This window comes from Mus musculus, chromosome 10 (genome assembly GCF_000001635.26).
Source record: "Mus musculus strain C57BL/6J chromosome 10, GRCm38.p6 C57BL/6J".
Lineage (NCBI taxonomy): Eukaryota > Metazoa > Chordata > Mammalia > Rodentia > Muridae > Mus > Mus musculus.
This window is the reverse complement of record NC_000076.6, coordinates 78,606,489-78,625,431: the sequence shown is the minus strand read 5'-3', so window position 1 is coordinate 78,625,431 and position 18,943 is coordinate 78,606,489. Positions and strand designations below refer to the sequence as shown.

At 41.7% G+C, this 18,943-nt stretch overlaps 1 protein-coding gene across 1 annotated transcript; it reads left to right on the top strand.

The window, feature by feature from the left end:
* Positions 1-7,357: 7,357 nt before the first annotated feature.
* Positions 7,358-13,763, top strand: Olfr1357 (olfactory receptor 1357). The gene is made up of 2 exons (NM_001011737.2): positions 7,358-7,532; positions 12,779-13,763. The coding sequence occupies exon 2, from the start codon at positions 12,793-12,795 to the stop codon at positions 13,732-13,734; it is 942 nt and encodes a 313-aa protein (NP_001011737.1). The 5' UTR covers positions 7,358-7,532; positions 12,779-12,792; the 3' UTR covers positions 13,735-13,763.
* The last annotated feature ends 5,180 nt before the right edge of the window (positions 13,764-18,943 follow it).

The window sequence follows — 18,943 nt, the reverse complement described above, 5'->3', positions numbered from 1 at the left end:
TAATAGTTTTTAGCAAGGAGGAGAAGGGCAAAACGCAAAACTTGCCAGTGCCGTGTCTGCCATCATCCAGCCCGGTAGAGACTCTCAGAAAACTTTAATCCACATTCTTCAGCAGATTAAGTAATTAAATAATACAGAGTTGTAAGAGCTAAATTACACAGTCCATTTTCGGCGTGAAGTGCATCAAAGAGTCACAGGTGAGGACGAGATACTCATTCTTCCCTCACAGAGCAGATGGCACCTGTTGATAAAAACTCTAAGAGCTGGAAAGCGACAGAGAAAGGGGCAGGCTCAGGCCCCCTATTCCTTAGTCCTGTGCCTGTACGATGGGGAGTTTGAGATGGGATTATGCTAGAAACAGTGTGATGGCTGTCTGTCTCTGATACCAGCCTGTTTTTTGTTTTTTATTACTTTATGTAAATATTTTATTTACATTTCAAATGTTATCCTCTTTCCAGGTTCTCCCCACCCCCAGAGACTCCCTATCACACATACCCCCTGCTTCTATGAGGATGTTCCCCCACCCACCCACCCACTCTCAACTCCCTGCCCTTGAATTCCCCTACACTGGAGACTCCAGCATTCACAGGATCAAGGGCCTCTCCTCGCATTGATGACTGACAAGGCATTCCTCTCCTACATATGCAGCTAGAGCCATGGGCTGCTCCAGCCACTCCTTGGCTGGTGGCTTAGTCCCTGGGAGCTCTGGGGGTCCTGGTTGGTTGATATTGTTGTTCTTCCTATAGGGTTGTAAACCCCTTCAAGCTCCTTCAGTCCTTTCTTCAACTCCTTCATTGGGGACACTGTGCTCAAACCAATGGTTGGCTGCATCCGCCTCTGTATCTGTCAGACTCTGACAGAGCCTCTCGGGAAACAGCCATATCGGGCTCCTTTCAGCATGCACTTCTTGGCATCCACAATAGTGTCTGAGTTTGGTGAGTGTATACAATGGATCCCCAGGTGGGACAGTCTCTGGATGGCCTTTCCTTCAGTCTCCACTCTTCGTCTGTCTCATTGTCTCCATATTTGCTCCTGTGAATATTTTCTTCCACTTTCTAAGAAGAACCGAAGCACCCACACGTTGGTATTCCTTCTTCTTGAGCTTCATGTAGTCTGTGAATTTTATCTTGTGTATTCTGAGCTTCTGTGCTAATATCCTCTTATCAGTGAGTGCATACCATGTGTGTTCTTTTTGGATTGGGTTACCTCACTCAGGATAATATTTTCTAGTTCCATCCATTTGCCTAAGAACTTCATGCATTCATTATTTTTAATAGTTGAGTAGTACTCCATTGTGTAAATGTACCACATTTTCTGTATCCATTCTTCTGTTGAGGGACATCTGGGTTCTTTCCAGCTTCTGGCTATTATAAATAAGGCTACTATGAACATAATGGAGCATGTGTCCTTGTTATATGTTGGAGAATCTTTTGGGTATATGCCCAGGAGTAATATAGCTGGGTCTTCAGGTAGTACTATGTCCAATTTTCTGAGGAACCGCCAGACTGATTTCAAGAGTGGTTGTACCAGCTTGCAATTCCACCAGCAATGGAAGAGTATTCCTCTTTCTCCACATCCTCACCAGAATCTGCTGTCACTTGAGTTTTTGATCTTAGCCATTCTGACTGGTGTGAGCTAGAATCTCAGGGTTGTTTTGATTTGCATTTCCCTGATAACTAAGGATGTTGAACATTTCTTTAGCTGCTTCTCTGCCATTCGATATTCCTCAGTTGAAAATTCTTTGCTTAGCTCTATACCCCACTTTTAATAGTGTTATTTGATTCTCTGGAGTCTAACTTCTTGAATTCTTTGTGTATATTGGATATTAGCCATCTATTGGATGTAGGATTGATAAAGATCTTTTCCCAATCTGTTGGTTGATGTTTTGTCCTATTGACAGTGTCCTTTGCCTTACAGAAGCTTTGTAATTTTATTAAGATTCCATTTGCCAATTCTTGACCTTAGAGCATAAGCCATTGGTGTTCTGTTCAGGAAAATTTCCCCTGCGCCCATGTGTTCGAGGTTCTTCCCTACCTTTTCCTCTATTAGTTTCAGAGTATCTGGTTTTATGTAGATAGCCTTGATCCACTTAGACTTGAACTTTGTACAAGGAGATAAGAATGGGTCGATTTGCATTCTTCTACATGCTGACTGCCAGTTTAACCAGCACCATTTGTTGAAAATGCTGTATTTTTTCCACTGAATGACTTTAGCTCCTTTGTCAAAGATTAAGTGACCATAGGTGTGTGGGTTCATTTCTGGGTCTTCAATTCTATTCCATTGATCTACCTGTCTGTCGCTGTACCAATACCATACAGTTTTTATCACTATTGTTCTGTAATAAAGCTTGAGGTCAGGGATGGTGATTCCCCCAGAAGTTCTTTTATTGTTGAGAAGAGTTTTTGCTAACCTAGGTTTTTTCTTATTCCAAATGAATTTGCAAATTGCTCTTTCTAACTCCAAGAAGAATTAAGTTGGAATTTTGATGGGGATTGCATTGAATCTGTAGTTGTTTTCGGCAAGCAATTATAGATTCAAAGCAAGATGATGCAAAGAAGATGGGAGATCTTTCCATCTTCTGAGATCTTCAATTTCTTACTTCAGAGACTTGGAGTTCTTGTCGTACAGATCTTTTACTTGTTTGGCTAGGGTCACACCAAGATATTTTATATTGTTTGTGACTATTGTGAAGGGTGTCATTTCCCAATTTCTTTCTCAGCCCGTTTATCCTTTGGGTATAGGAAGGCTACTGATTTCCTTTAGTTAATTTTATATCCAGCCACTTTGCTGAAGTTGTTTATCAGGTTTAGGTGTTCTCTGGTGAAATTTTGGGGGTAAGTTAAGTATACTATTATATCATCTGCAAATAGTGATATTTTGACTTCTTCCTTTCCAATTTGTATCCCTTTTACCTCCTTTTGTTATCTAATTACTCTAGCTAGAACTTCAAGTACTTATTGAATAGATAGAGAGAGGGGACATCCTAGTCTAGTCCTTGATTTTAGTGGGATTGCTTCAAGTTTCTCTCCATTTAGTCTGATGTTGGCTACTGGTTTGCTGTATATTGCTTTTACTACATTTAGGTATGGACATTGAATTCCTGATCTTTCTAAGACTTTTAGCATAAAGGGATATTAAATTTTGTCAAATGCTTTTTCAGCATCTAATAAAATGATCATGTTGGTTTTGTTCTTTGAGGTTTTTTTTTAATGTAGTGGATTACATTGATAAATTTTCATATGTTTAACCATCCCTACATTCCTGCGATGAAGCCTACTTGATCGTGGTGAATGATCATTTTGATGTGTTCTTGGATTCTGTTTGTGAGAATTTTATTGAGTACTTTCACATTGATTTTCATAAGGGAAATTGGTCTGAAATTCTCTTTCATTGTTGGGTCTTTGTGTGTTTTGGTATCATTGTAACTGTGGCTTCATAGAACGAATTGGGTAGAGGTCCTTGCTGTTTCTATTTTGGGAATAGTTTGAAGAGTATTGGTATTAGGTCTTCTTTGAAGGTCTGATAGAATTCTGCACTAAATCCATGTGGTCCTGAGGTGTTTGTTTGTTTCTGTTTGTTTTTGTTTTTGTTTTGTTTTGTTTTTTTTTGGTTGGGAGACTTTTAATGACTGCTTCTACATTTTAGGGATTATGGGACTGGTTAGATGGTTTATCTGATCCTGATTTAACTTTGGCACCTTGTATGTGTCTAGAAAATTGGCCATTTAATCCAGATTTTCCAATTTTGTTGAGTATAGGCTTTTGTTGTAGCATCTGATGATTTTTTTAAATTTCTTCAGTTTCCCTTGTTATGTCTCCCTTTTCATTTCTGATTTTATTAATTTGAATGCTGTCTCTGTGCCCTCTATTAACTCTGGCTAAGGGTTTGTCTATCTTGTTGATTTTCTCTAAGAAGCAGCTCCTGGTTTGGTCGATTCTTTATATAGTTCTTTTTGTTTCTACTTGGTTTATTTTAGCCCTGAGTTTGATTATTTTCTAGATCTACTCCTCTTGGGTATATTTGCTTCTTTTTGCTCTAGAGCTTCCAGGTGTGCTGTCAAGCTGCTGTTATATGCTCTCTCCAGTTTCTTGGAGGCACTTAGAGCTATGAGTTTTCCTCTTGGCACTGCTTTCATTGTGCCCCATAAATTTTGGCATGATGTGCCTTCATGTTCATTAAATTCTAGAAAGTCTTTAATTTCTTTCTTTATTTCTTCCTTGACCAAGTTATCATTGAGTAGAGTGTTGTTCAGCTTCCATGTGTATGTGGGCTTTCCTCTATTTTTGTTGGTATTAAAGACCAGCCTTAGTCTGTGGTGATCTAGTAGGATGCATGAGATTATTTCAATACTCTTGTACCTGTTGAGGCCTGTTTTGTGACCAATTATACTATGTGAGGTGCAATGTGTGCTTTGACCTTTAGTAAAGTTTCTTTTATGAATGTGGGTCCCCTTGCATTTGGAGCATAGATGTTCAGAATCGAGCGTTCATCTTGGTAGATTTTTCATTTAATGAGTATGAAGTGTCCTTCCTTATCTTTTTTGATAACTTTTGGTTGAAAGTCGATTTTATTCAATATTAGAATGGCTACTCCAGCTTGTTTCTTGGGACCATTTGCTTGGAAAATTGTTTTCCAGCCTTTGACTCTGAGTGTCTTTGTCACTGAGGTGTGTTTCCTGTATGCAGCAAAATGCTGAGTCCTGTTTAGGTATCTAGACTGTTAGTCTATGTCTTTTTTATTGAGGAATTGAGTCCATTGATGTTAAGAGATATTAAGGAAAAGTGTTTGCTGCATCCTGTTATTTTTGTTGTTAGAGGTGGAACTATGTTTGTGTGGCTACCTTCTTTTGGGTTTCTTGATAAAAGATTACTTTCTTTCTTTTTCTAGTATACAGTTTCCCTCCTTGCTGTGCTGTTTTCCACCTATTATTCTTTGTAGGCTGGATTTGTAGAAAGATATTGTGTAAATTTGGTTTTGTCATGGAATATCTTGGTTTCTCCATGTATGGTAATTGAGAGTTTTGCTGGGTATAGTAGCCTGGGCTGACATCTGAGTTCTCTTAGGGTCTGTATGACATCTGCCCAGGATGTTCTGGCTTTTATAGCCTCTAGTGAGAAGTCGGTGTAATTTTGATAGGTCTGCCTTTACATGTTACTTGACCTTTTTCACTTACTGCTTTTAATATTCTTTCTTTGTTTAGTTCATTTGGTCTAGTCTATTTGAAGTTCTGTAGGCTTCTTGTATGTTCATGGGTGTCTCTTTCCTTAGGTTAGGAAAGTTTTCTTCTATAATTTTGTTGAAGATATTTACTGGCCCTTAAAGTTGGGAATCTTCACTCTCTTTTATATGTATTGTTCTTAGGTTTGGTCTTCTCATTGTGTCCTAGATTTCCTGGATGTTTTGGGTTAGGAGCTTTTTGCTTTTTGCATTTTCTTTCACTGTTGTGTCAATGTTTTCTATGGTATCTTCTGCACCTGAGATTCTCTCGCCTATCTCTTGTATTGTGTTGGTGATGCTTGCTTCTATGACTCCTGATCTCTTTCCTAGGTTTTTTATCTCCAGGGTTGTCTCCCTTTGTGATATCTTTACTGTTTCTACTTCCATTTTTAGATCCTGAATGGTTTTGTTCAATTCCTTCACCTGTTTGGTTGTGTTTTCCTGTAATTCTTTAAGGGATTTTTGTGTTTCCTCTTTAAGGGCTTCTAGCTGTTTATCTGTGCTCTCCTGTATTTCTTTAAGGAAGTTACTTATGTCCTTCTTAAAGTCCTCTATCATCATCATGAGAAGTGATTTTAAATCCAAATCTTGCTTTTCTGATGTGTTGTGGTATCCAAGACTTGCTATGGTGGGAGAACTGGGTTCTGATGATGCAAAGCAACCTTGCATCTGTTGCTTGTGTTCTTATGCTTGCCTCTTACCATCTTGTTATCTCTAGTGCTACCTGCCCTCTCTTTCTCTGACTGGAACCTGTCTCACCTGTGATCCTGGTTGTGTCAGAACTCGTCAGAGTCCAGCTCTCTGTTATTCTGTGGTTCTGCGGTCCTATGATCCTGAGATCCTGGGTGTATCAGAGTTCCTGGGAGTTGAGCTTCCTCCCAGTATCATGGGACTAGGTAAGGAGCTAGAGCCCAAGGTCTGCTCTGGGAACTGGCTCAGACCGTAAGACACTAGCCTGTTTTAGAAAGAGCACAGGGATTTCTCAAGAGCAGGAACTTCAAGAACCACTCTCTTGGGAGCTGGAGAGATGGTTAAGAGCATCCAGTTAAGAGCTCTAGTTAAGTGGTTATTAACACTGGCTGCTTTTCCAAGGGACAGAGATTCAATTCCCAGCACCCAGAGGGTGAGTCATAACAGCTGTAACTCCAGTTCCAGGAGGTCGATGCCCTTTCCTGGCCTCTGAGCACCAGACATGCAAGTGGTGCATAGACAAACATGCTGACAAAATATCCATACACATTAAAAATAAATTTAAAGCCAGACGTGGTGTCACACACCTTTAATCCCAGCACTCGGGAGGCAGAGGCAGGTGGATTTCTGAATTCGAGGCCAGCCTGGTCTACAAAGTGAGTTACAGGACAGCCAGGGCTACACAGAGAAACCCTGTCTCGAAAAACCAAAAATAATAATAATAATAATAATAATAATAATAATAAAGTAAAATAAAAATAAATTTAAACAAAAAACAAAACACAGGCTTATACCAGTCATTTTGTCTGTTCTCTCTGCCTGCACCCCCTCTGCAGAATGGTGTATTCAAACCTGCCTTGCTTTTGCTATTCTCTTGTGCTTATTACAGAATAATACAGAGGGTTGATCCCCACATTATCCATGTATCACTGTATAATTCCTTGTGAAAAGGAACAATAACATGGGAACTCTAGCACCTGACCTCCCAACTCAGATCTGTCCCTGTGACTCCAGCACCACTAAATTGAATAACTGATAGTTTATTTATTCAATGTGTATTGATCAGTTGCTTATTATTTTCCAGGAATTTTCCTTGGTCACCCAAATGCCACAAATGCCCACAGAGTCTGCACTGTGCTGGGCAAAAGGCCCATCTCAGGTTCATCTGGACACCTTGTTGAGGACTTGGCTCCTCCCAGGACCACCTTGTTTAGGAGCCTCCATGAGACTCAGTCTGCGCTAAAAAGGATCACAAGGGGGTAAATTGCTAATACTTACTCTAGCTTCTCACAAATCTGATGATTGCAAACCACCTGCTCCTTCAGAGAACAGGTCACATGGGGAAAGAACAGGAACAAAATAATTAGCATTCTCTTTCTTAACAGGGAACCTGGGAATGGAGTCCCCAGGGCTCCCAACTGCAAATATCTGCTAGAGCCTTTGGCAGTCTGTTTATCTGCCCTGGCTTGGGGACATATGAGTTTCTCTCAAGGACAGCAGGTATCACATCTTTCACAGTAAATGACCTCCTGTACCCTTCCTGGGGACTAAGCACTGACTTCTGGTTGTTCTGGATAATGGAATAGGAAGGTTTCTGAGAACCCCTCATTGTTGGTGCCATTCTGGTGAGTGAGAGACAAAGAATACTATGTTGGAAGAGGCTGGAAAAAGAAAACATATTTCCTTCCTGAATGGTGAATGGGAGGGGGAGACCAACTGTAGATTGGATGGGTGAAGAGGATCAAACTCTATGTCAGGACATATGTACAATATTTAGGGTCTACAGTTGGAGGACACTTGTGCAAATGGCAGAGTCACAGAAAAGGGTGCTCCAAACATGTCCCCAGGCCAGCTCTCTGTGCTTTCAGAAGCCCTCTAAGTGACAGGTGATGTTCCAGGAACTAGTATAGGACAAACGAAAGTCACCAACTTAAGACAGTTGTGTGACAGAGAATTGGGTTTCACCCGGCAGCCCAGAGGAATCTTATATTGCACTGCAAAAAAACCTCCAACCCAAATTCAGACTCTGAAAGACAGCAGAGTAACAAGACAGCTGGACCTGTCTTGGGCTTGGGGAACCTAGGAATTCTGATAACCTTCCTGAACTTCCTTTCAGCATCTCTTCCACCTCCAAGGAGCTTGCTCTTGTAGCAGCTACCTTAACCTCTCCATTGCTCTCACTATACCTTGGGATGTTAGGTTTCATCTGTTCATGTTCTTCCTCCTCTCTGTTGTTTCTTTGTTTGGGCAATTGGGTTTGGGCCCTTGTTTGCTTTTCTTTCTCCTTCTAGAGGCAGTGTCTCATGTAGCCTAGGAAGGCCTTGAGCTTCCCCAGGGCCTGCAGATAGTGTACATGCTGCCACTGAACCATACTCCTAACCAAACACTTCCTTTTTCATTTTTAATTTTAATTTTTAAAGTTAACTTATAATAGGTTTCTATATGGTATTTTTCTTACATATTTCATTGTGGTTAGTCTTCTCCTCCTCCTCCTCCTCCTCCTCCTCCTCTTCCTCCTCCTCCTCCTCCTCCTTCTTCCCCTCCTCCTCCTCCTCCTTCCCCTCCCCCTCCTCCTCCTCCTCCTCCTTCCCCTCCTGCTACCCCTCCCTCTCCTTCTCCACCTCCTCCTCTTCCCTCATTTCGCTCCCTCTTTCCCAGACTACTTTCCCCCACCTTTGCTTCCCCTCCCCCTTCCACCCTGTTTTATTGTTATTCCCACCCCTCCTCCCTTAGAGCCTTTTTCCTCAGTCACAGTGGTTCCCTTCATTTACATATTTATTGGGGGGGGGGCAGTAGAGGACAACCTGTGAGAATCAGTTCTCTCCCTCAAAGATATGAATTAAACTCAGGTCCCCAGACTTGGCACCAAACACCTTTACCCACTGAGCCTGCCTGCCTGCCTGCCCATATGGGCAGCTTTCTACTTTCCTCAATTTTCCACATTTCCTCCCATCTTGTCTTCTATCATTTACATCCTAACCCCACTTCAGCAATCCCTACATCTTTCTAAAAATAATGTTCTTTGAAGGAGGGAAAATAAGAATTATAAATGAGACAAAAAGATGCCTACCTAACTGAGTAGAAGAGGGTACAGCAAAATGTCTATCCTCATTGGAAAGAGATGATATTGAAGTTTTGAAAGAGCATGGTAAAGGGTGTCTTGTTTTGAGGTATGGTCCTTCTTTGTAGCCCAAATTGACCACCAACTCATGATGCTCCTGCACTGGCCTCTAGTTGTGGAATTATGAGTGTTTACCATCACTCTGGGTTTTATATACTTACTGCAAGAGAAGTAGCAGGAATGTGACACCTAACATTCTGGGTAAATGTTTATTAAAAACCTTGAATTTGGCCACTGGAAAAAAAAGAAGCAAATAACAGTCAGAATTTATTGGTAGTGTACAGCTGCAAGAAAGAATTGCTTGTTGCTTAGTTGTTTACTTGTTTGTCTTGCTTTGCTTTGTACAGAGGCAGTCTTCCTGAGACTAGCCTGGAACTCTCATGTAGCCAAGCATGATCTTGAGTTCCTTAACTTCCTGCCTCCACCTCCTGAGTTCTGTGATTACAGGATTGCACCAGCATGGGCAGTCTCTACGTGGCTCAGGAGCGAATGCAGGATTCGAGGCATACTTGCCAAGTGCTCTACCAACAAAGATAAGGTGGTTATTGGTGGTCTGGGTTAGAATCAGATGCTTGCATATTCTTGGCTTCTTTCACAAGAGTTGATAATAAGGGTTCACACAGACTTGCAGAAGAATCAAGAAAACTATTCAGAGGGAACACTGACAGTGAGCCACACTAGTGAGAATACTGTGTCAGGGGTTTCCTTCTATGGGCTTCAAGGGGAGTCTGTTTAATAAGGGGAGTAGTTTGGGCAGTTCTCTATTTTGATTGACAGATCAGGTTATAGAGTCACGCCTCTGGTGCACATGTCCCACCCTATACTACATTTGATTTTAATGTGTGTCCAAGTATGCATATGCATTACATGGTAAACACAGAGTCTCTTAAACTTTACTTGAGGATATGGTTTTGCCTTAATGTGAATGTGCCCAAAGCCAGTTCAGTATGGATTGGCCCTTCTATCACTCAAAGCCAGAAATGGTGGGAATAACCTTGTTAGCAGGAGCTTGGAAACTTACAGTATTGTTCAAAGATGGGAGGATATGTGTACTGGTGTGGGTGGGGGCTTGAGGAGATGCTGAGGTTGTTTGGTGCAGTTTGGAGAGGGATGTGTGTGCATAATGCATGCAGGGGAAGGGATTCAGCTGTTGAGTGCTTGGTTGATGGGGTACATAACCCAAAATCAGATGGAGAACCCAAGCTAAATGGTCTCCTATGCTTGCCTACCTGGTTCTGCTTTCATCAACTGAATGGCGTCACTTTAATTATTCTCAAACCTGATTTTGCTGATCATACTTGTGACTGTGTTTGTATTGTTTAATTAAATATTATTTGCAAGCAAACAGTAGTTCTCTTTCACAGTAATAAGGATGAAACCCAGAGTCAGATATAAGGTAAACAGGGGCTCCACCACTGAGCTATTCCTCCAGCCCTGAACACAATTCTTAAAATTATGCACATGATATTTTTAAGTCTACGCATTCTTTAGAGTGACTAAGCTAAGTAACTAATACACAACATCAATACTTTCTATGCATTTTTTCCTTTTAAAATTTGCTTTTATTTCTTGGGGTGTGTGTGTGTGTGTGTGAATGCAGGTACCAGCAGAGGCCGGAAGAGGGCATCAAAATTCCTGGAGATGGAATTACAGTTGTAAGCCACCTCACATGGTTGAGGGAACTAAACTCTGCTCCTCTGCAAAAGTAGCAGATGTTCTTAACCATCAAGCCATCTCTCTAGCCCCAGCAACTTTTAAGAATAAGATTTGTGCCAGTAACTGCAGTTACCATGTTATATAATAGATCTCTTGAATTTATGGATCTGACTCAAAATTTAAATCTTTTGACCACTTGCAACCTATACCCTTTTGCCAAACTCTGTTAATCACTATTCTACTGTCTGCTTCTATTGAACACCATATATAATTAAGATTATGTGGCATTTCTGTTTCATGAGCATAACCTTTTCTAGGTTTGCATATATTGTGGTTAATGACAAAATTTCCTTCGTTTTAACAGTTGAATAGTGTTCCACCACATACCTGCATACACACAATTTTTATGCACACATTTTTGTGATGCTGAAGGTCAAATCCAGGACTTCTTGCATAAGAGACACACACTATACCACTGAACTACACCCTCAGTCCTCTATATGTAGTCAATTCTCTATTCATTTTGGTATTCTAAACCTAAAATTGATAATCAAATTGTTCCTCTTTAAAGATTTTATTTCACTTTTTATGTGGTGTGTGTGTATGTGTGTGTGTGTGTGTGTGTGTGTGTGTGTGTGTGTCTATGTGTTTGTACATGTGAATACAGAGGCCAAAAAGGAGGGTCAGATCCCTCTGGAGCTAGAATTATTGACAGTTGTTAGCTTCCTCAGTGTGGGTGGCTAGGAACCTAACTCATGTTCTCTACAAGAATAGCTAGACCTTGTCTTAGTCAGTGTTGTAGTGTTATGAAGAGATACCTTGACCACAGCAACTCTTAGAAAGGAAAGCATTTAATTGGGGCTTGTTTGCAGTTTCAGGGGTCTAGTCCATTATAACATGATGGAAAGCATTGTAGATATGGTTCTGAGAAGGAGCTGAGAATTCTACATGCTGGACCTGCAGGGATCAGGAAGAGAGAGACACTGGACCTAGCTTGAACATTTGAAACCTCAAAGCCCACACCCTGTGACACACTTCCTCCAATAAGGCCAATCTCCACACCTACTCCAAAAATGGCACACCTCCTAATCCAGGTCAAGTATTCCTACTCCCTAATGACCAAGCATTCTAATGTATGAACCTAAGGGTTCTTATTTCTATTGAAACCACCACAGCACTTTCCCCTAGTTTCTTGTTTTGTTTTGTTTTGTTTTTCCAGACAAGGTTTCTCAGTGTAGATTTGGCTGTCTGATAACTTGTTCTATAGACCACATGGCCTTGAACTCAGAGATCTATCTATCTTACTCTGCATCCCAAGTGCTGTGATTAAAGGTATGTGCAACCACACCTGACTAAATAACAAGTACTCTTAACAGACACTTCTCCAGCTTTCAAATTATTTCTTGTTGGTGCAAAGTTCAAAGATGAGGATGAAGGAAGAGGGTGAGAGTTCTGGGGGGGGGGGGGGAACAAAAACAAAAAAAGATGCCAGGTTCCTTTTACTGTAGATGTTTAGAATTGAGATTTGATATATATCAGTTTTCAGTCACTAGCCCAAAACATCTGACTGAATATAGTCAATTTAAAAGGAGAAAAGGTTTATTCTGGTTCAAGGTTTCAAAGGTCTCAGGCTGTGGTCCATTGGCTCTGTTCCATCATAGCAAAATAGCATGGTAGAGGTCTGTTCAGTGATCAGACAGCCACCTAATGTGAGTGCTAGAAGTCAAATACAGGTCTGCTGCAAGAACAGCAAGTCTTCTCAACTGCTAAGCCATCTCTCCAGCCCCCAGAAACCACCTTCTACCACCTCCAACAGGCTGCCTGTCTGAGCTTTTACCACATGGGTATTTGTGGAACTTTCCAGATCTGAACCATAGGCAAAGGTCAACATCCAAGATGAACAGGTACCTAAGTTAGGAATTTGATAATCAGACTTAGATAGCTTGGAGAACATGAAAACCACTGGAGATAGCTTAAAGAAATTTATTCAAAGGAGTAAATGGATTTTCACATAATCTTAAAGGCTTCTACAGGACTAGAGCTCTGTCTCTGACTCCAGCTCTATGTTGCTTCCATCTCCTTCTGTTTCAATAGACACAAACTCTTCTATGGCACCAGAAAACCAAACAACAGTCTTGGAATTCCATCTCATGGGACTCTCAGAGGATCCAGACTTACAGACCATCCTCTTTGGACTGTTCCTGTCCATGTATCTGGTCACTGTCTTCGGAAACCTGCTCATCATCCTAGCCATCATATCAGACTCTCACCTGCACACACCCATGTACTTCTTCCTCTGCAACCTGTCCCTGGTTGACATCTTTTTTTGCTCCACTACTGTTCCCAAGATGCTAGTGAACATCCAGACCCAGAGCAGAGCTATCTCTTTCACAGGCTGTCTTGTCCAAATGTATGCCTTTCACCTCTTTGGGACTATAGACAGCTTCCTTCTGGCAGTGATGGCCATTGACAGGCTGGTGGCCATTGCCTACCCACTCCGCTACTCAGTGCTCATGAGCCCACATGTCTGCGCACTACTGGTGGGTGGGACATGGGTTATTACTAATCTCCAGTCCTTGGTACACACTTGTCTCATGGCTCAACTAACCTTCTGTGCAAGATCAGAAATCCCTCACTTCTTCTGTGACCTTATGCCCCTCCTGAAACTCTCCTGCTCAGATACACACATCAATGAGCTGGTGATCTTTGCTTTTGGCATTGTCATGGGCCTCAGCCCACTGTCCTGCATCCTTGTCTCCTACATCTGCATTTTCAGGGCAGTTTTCAGGATCCCTTCTGCTCAGGGCAAGTGGAAAGCCTTCTCTACTTGTGGCTCACACCTCACTGTGGTGTCACTGTTCTACGGGACCATCTTTACTGGATATTTACTGCCAGCATCCCCCAGCTCCTCCCAGAAAGACAAGGCAGCTGCGTTAATGTTTGGGGTGGTTATCCCTACATTAAACCCCTTTATCTACAGCCTAAGGAACAAGGACATGAAGGCAGCCCTGAGGAAGCTTGGCAGCAAAGCAGTCTCATTCCAGTCCTAGTGCAGAGCAGGAGCTGTGTGGCCACTGATTTTTAAGACTACTGCTAGGTGCTTGGGATACAGAGGTGAACCCCAAGTTGTACAAAGTCTAGCAAGGAATAGAACAACCTAATAAAACCTAATTCACCATACAGTAGAGTGTGGTAAATGTGTCACAAAGGAATAGATGATTTCTGTAGCTGGGTTTAAAAGTACTTGGTGATCTTACAGAGGAGCTGAGTTTGGTGTTTCAGCCTCCTGAGTGCTAGGATGACAGTTGTGCACCACCTGGTTGGGAAAGTTTATGATTGGTTGGTTGGTTGGTTGGTTGGTTGGTTGGTTGTTTACTGTGGCAGTACTAGAAAAGCCCCTGTGGGTCATTTGGGAAGAGTTAATGACTTGCAAATACCATGCTTAAATATGTCAGGTTAGTGACCCTTCCTGTATCCAGAAAAACACACGAAGGATTAGAAATTCTTTTGCCTGCTCTTGGAACTGCTTTCCTCCTATGGGAGGCCTCACCCACCCTGATATGGGGGTTTGTACCTAGTCTTAATGTATCTTGTTATGCTATGTTTGGTTGATATCCCTGGGAGGCCTGTTCTTTTCTTAAGGAAAACTAAGAAGCAATGGATCTGGGGGAAGAATGAAGGAGGAGGAGTGGAGGGAACAAGAAATGCAGTCAGGATGTATTTAAGATAAAAGAATAAATTATTTTAAAATTTTTCACCAATATGATTGCTGGGTATCCGCATAAAAACAAACAAATAACAAGAAAACATGATATCCAAATAGTGCCAGGAGGGAACAAGCCTCCCAAGATGCCGGGCACGCCTGTGAGTGCAGGCAGGACCACCACTGCTGCTCAGAGGAATACGCTCAGAACCCTCAGGACACAGGAACTGAGGAGCTGCCTGGGACAGGAGCCTTCTGGTCTCCGTCTGCACCCAGAGCTGATCGTGTACCACAGAGCTACATACACAAATACTGCCAGGAGAGAGCTGGTCTCCCAGGAGTGCCTACACACCTGTGAGCATAGGCTTGCAGGAGAGACAAGCCAAAGTCAGAGACAGCAAGACTAGTTAACAACAGAGATAACCATATGTCAAAAGGCAAGCACAAGAACATAAGTAATAGAAAATAACACTACTTGGCATAATAAGAACCCAGTTCACTCACCACAGTGAACCCTGGTTACCTCAACGCACCAGAAAAGCAAGACTCTGATTTAAAATCACATCTCATAATGATGATAGAGGACTTTAAGAAGGACATAAATAACTCCCTTAAAGAAATAAAAGAGAACACAGATAAACAGGTAGAAGTCCTTAAGGAGGAAACACAAAAAAAAATCCCTTATAGAATTACAGGAAAACACAACCAACAGGTGAAGGAACTGAACAAAACCATCCAGGATCTAAAAATGGAACTAGAAACAATAAAGATATCACAAAGGAAAACAACCCTGGAGATAAAAAAACCTAGAAAAGAGATCAGGAGTCATAGAAGCAAGCATCACCAACAGATTACAAGAGATAGAAGAGAGAATCTCAGGTGCAGAAGATACCATAGAAAACATTGACACAACAGTGAAAGAAAATGCAAAAAGCAAAAAGCTCCTAACCCAAAACATCCAGGAAATCCAGAACACAATGAGAAGACCAAAACTAAGCATAATAGATATAGAAGAGAGTGGAGATTCCCAACTTAAAGGACCAGTAAATATCTTCAACAAATTTTAGAAAAAAAACTTCCCTAACCTAAAAAAGAGAAAGAAAGAGAGATGTCCATGAACATACTAGAAGCTTACAGAACTCCAAATAGATTGGACCAGAAAAGAAATTCCTCCCATCACGTAATAATCAAAACACCAAACACACTAAACAAATAAAGAATATTAAAAGCAGTAAGGGGAAAAGGTCAAGTAACATTTAAAGGCAGACCTATCAGAATTGCACCAGACTTCTCACCAGAGACTATGAAAGGTAGAAGATCCTGGGCAGATGTCATACAGACCCTAAGACAAATGCCAGCCCAGATTACTATACCCAGCAAAACTCTCAATCACCATAGATGAAGAAACCAATATATTCCATAACAAAACCAAATTTACACAATATCTTTCCACAAATCCAGCCCTACAAAGGATAATAGATGGAAAACACCAACACAAGGAGGGAAACTACACTCTAGAAAAAGAAAGAATGTAATCTTCTTTCGACAAACCCAAAAGAAGATAACTACACAAACATAAAAATAGCATCAATAATAACAGGGAGCAACAATCACTATTCCTTAATATCTCTTAAGAGATGGACTCAATTCCCCAATAAAAAGACATATGCTAACAAATTGGACTCCTGAGAACCAATAACCCTATTTTTAAATGAGGTACAGAGCTAAACAAAGAATTCTCAATTGAGGAATACTGAAAGGTAGAGAAGCACTTAAAGAAATGTTCAACATCCTTGTCATCAGGGAAATGCAAATCAAAACGACCCTGAGATTCCACCTCATACCAGTCAGAATGGCTAAGATCAAAACCTCAATTGTGAGCAGATGCTGGCAAAGATGTAGAGAAAGAGGAACACTCCTCCACTGCTGGTGGGATTGCAACCACTCTGGAAATCAGTTTGGTGATTCCTCAAAAATTGATCAAAGTACTTCTTGAGAACCCAGCAATACCACTCCTGGGCATATACCCAGAAGATGCTCCAACATATAATAAGGACACATGCTCCACTATGTTCATAGCAGCCTTATTTATAATAGCCAGAAGCTAGAAACAACCCACGTGTCCCTCAATAGAGGAATGGATACAGAAAATGTGGTACATTTACACAACGTACTTTACTCAGCTATTAAAAACAATGAATACATGAAATTCTTAGGCAAATGGATAGAACTAGAAAATATCATCCTGAGTGAGGAAACCCAGTCATAAAAGAACACACATGGTATTCACTCACTGATAAGTAGATATTAGCCCAGAAGCTCAGAATAACCAAGATACAATTCACAGACCACATGAAGCTCAAGAAGAAGGAAGACCAAAGTGTGGATACTTTGGTCCTCCTTAGAAGATGGATCAAAATGCCCATGAGATTAGTTACAGAGACAATATGTGGAGCAGAGACTGAAGGAAAAGCCATCCAGAGACTGCCCCACCAGGGGATCAATCCCACATATAGTCACCAAACCCAGACACTATTATGGATGCCAACAAGTGCTTGATGACAGGAACCTGAGAGACTCTATCAGTACCTGACAAATACAGAGGTGGAGGCTCTCAGCCAAACATTACATTTAGCACAGGGTCCCAAATAGAGGAACTAGAGAAAGGTCCTAAGGAGCTGAAGGGGTTTGCAGCCCCATAAAAGGAACAATAATATGAACCAACCAGTACCCCCAGAGCTCCCAGGGACTAAACCACCAACGAAAGAGCACACATGGAGGGACCCATGGCTCTAGCCACATATGTAGTGGAGGATGGCCTTGTAGGTCATCAATGGGAGGTGAGGCCCTTGGTCCTGTGAAGGTTCTACACCCCAGTGTAGAATGCCAGGGCCAGGAAGCAGGAGTGGGTGGGTTGGTGAGCAGAAGGAGAGGGGAGAGGATAGAGGGTTTTCAGAGGGGAAAACCCGGAAAGGGGATAACATTTGAAATGTAAATAAAGAAAATACCTAATTAAAAAAAGAAGAAGAAAGAAAAGAAAAGAAAACACTATGGTAGAAGCTAGGATTTAGCATCAGCTAAGTATGAAGCCCACTGTATCTGGCAGCCATTACATTTATTGTTTGCTTGTTTTGAGACAGTGTCTTTCTATGTAGCACTGGCTGGATTTAAACACAGTATGCTGAGTAGGCTAGCCTTGAGTCATAGAAATCTAGCTGCCTCTGCCTGCCAAGTGCTAAGGTTAAAGGTACAAACCACCATGCCAGGAAAGTTACCACATCATCCTACAAGATAAATAATGTTGCCCTTGTGCTGGGGAAAGTGGGAATTGAAAGTTGAAGCTACTATTAGGGCAGCTGAGATCAAAACGCTGGACCCCTAGTCTTGACAAGGACACGTTTTTGCTCTAAATGTATTATAGAGCAGGGGCTACAAGCCGCAGCTTACAGGGTAAATCCAGTCCACATCCTGGTTTTGTATAACTGGCAAGCTGGGGCTGACTTTTCCATTTCTCTGTGCTTAGTTTGGTTTTATGTTTTGTTATTTCAGGTTTTGTTTTATTTAAGATTTATTTTATTTTTTTGCCAGGCACTGGTGGTGCACACACCTTTAGTACTAACATTCAGACGGCAGAGGCATGCAGATTTCTGATAGTGCAAATTCAGCTTGTTTTACATAGTGAGCTCCAGGATGTCCAGAGCTACATATTCAGACCCTACCTCAAACAAGAACAACGATTTGTTTTTAATTGTGTGTACGATGGCAGGAATGTAAGTGTGTGCGGGTGCCTGCAATCCAGAAGAGGGTGCTGGATCCCCTGGAGCTAGAGGTGCTTAAAATCTCCAGTCACACCGACACGCACTGACCAGGGCCGTGGATCAGTGTGTCAGAGAGCAATGTCTCAGACTTCAAAGACAGCAAAACTTTAATAAGCATTGCCCTAGAAAGTGCATACTAGGTGGGATCAAAAGCACTCCACTTGGGCCCCAGGACAGGATTTGCTAAGGGGAAGTCTCAGAAGGTCTGCCGGAGCACTCCAGGCTTCCCCAGCAGGGTCCAAAGTTAGCTCTTTGGATGACGACATAAAATTTTTGAGACACTGCTTCCTGTAGTTCAGGCTGGTCTCACACTTGCTGTACACAAGACCTGCTTTGAACTCCAAATTCTCCTATCTCTACTACTTAGGTGCCACACTCCCAGGGTTTGGATGGATTTTAAGTTCTACTTTCACTCTCATCAGGAGCTAGCATTTGGGTCCTCCCTCTTTTGATACAACAGGAGACACACTCAGCCAGGCTCCATCCCTTGTCTTCTCAGAAGCCTTGCTCTATTTCCCAGAGACTCATTATGCAGGACACAGACCTATTCCTACCCCCTTGATATATAAACACTGCCTTGCCTACCATGAAAACCTGGTTTTCATATGTATGCCTCAAGGCACTCGGCCAGTACTTACACCCCATCTCTATCCAAACTAAAATTGGGCTGAAGTTCTGGCCACTTATAAAGAGGCACATATAAAAAGGCACACAAGGTGTTGACTGCTAACCCCACAC

Coding starts and splice junctions, on each gene's coding strand:
- Olfr1357 (NM_001011737.2), top strand. CDS start 12,793: ATGGCACCAGAAAACCAAACAACAGTCTTGGAATTCCATCTCATGGGA.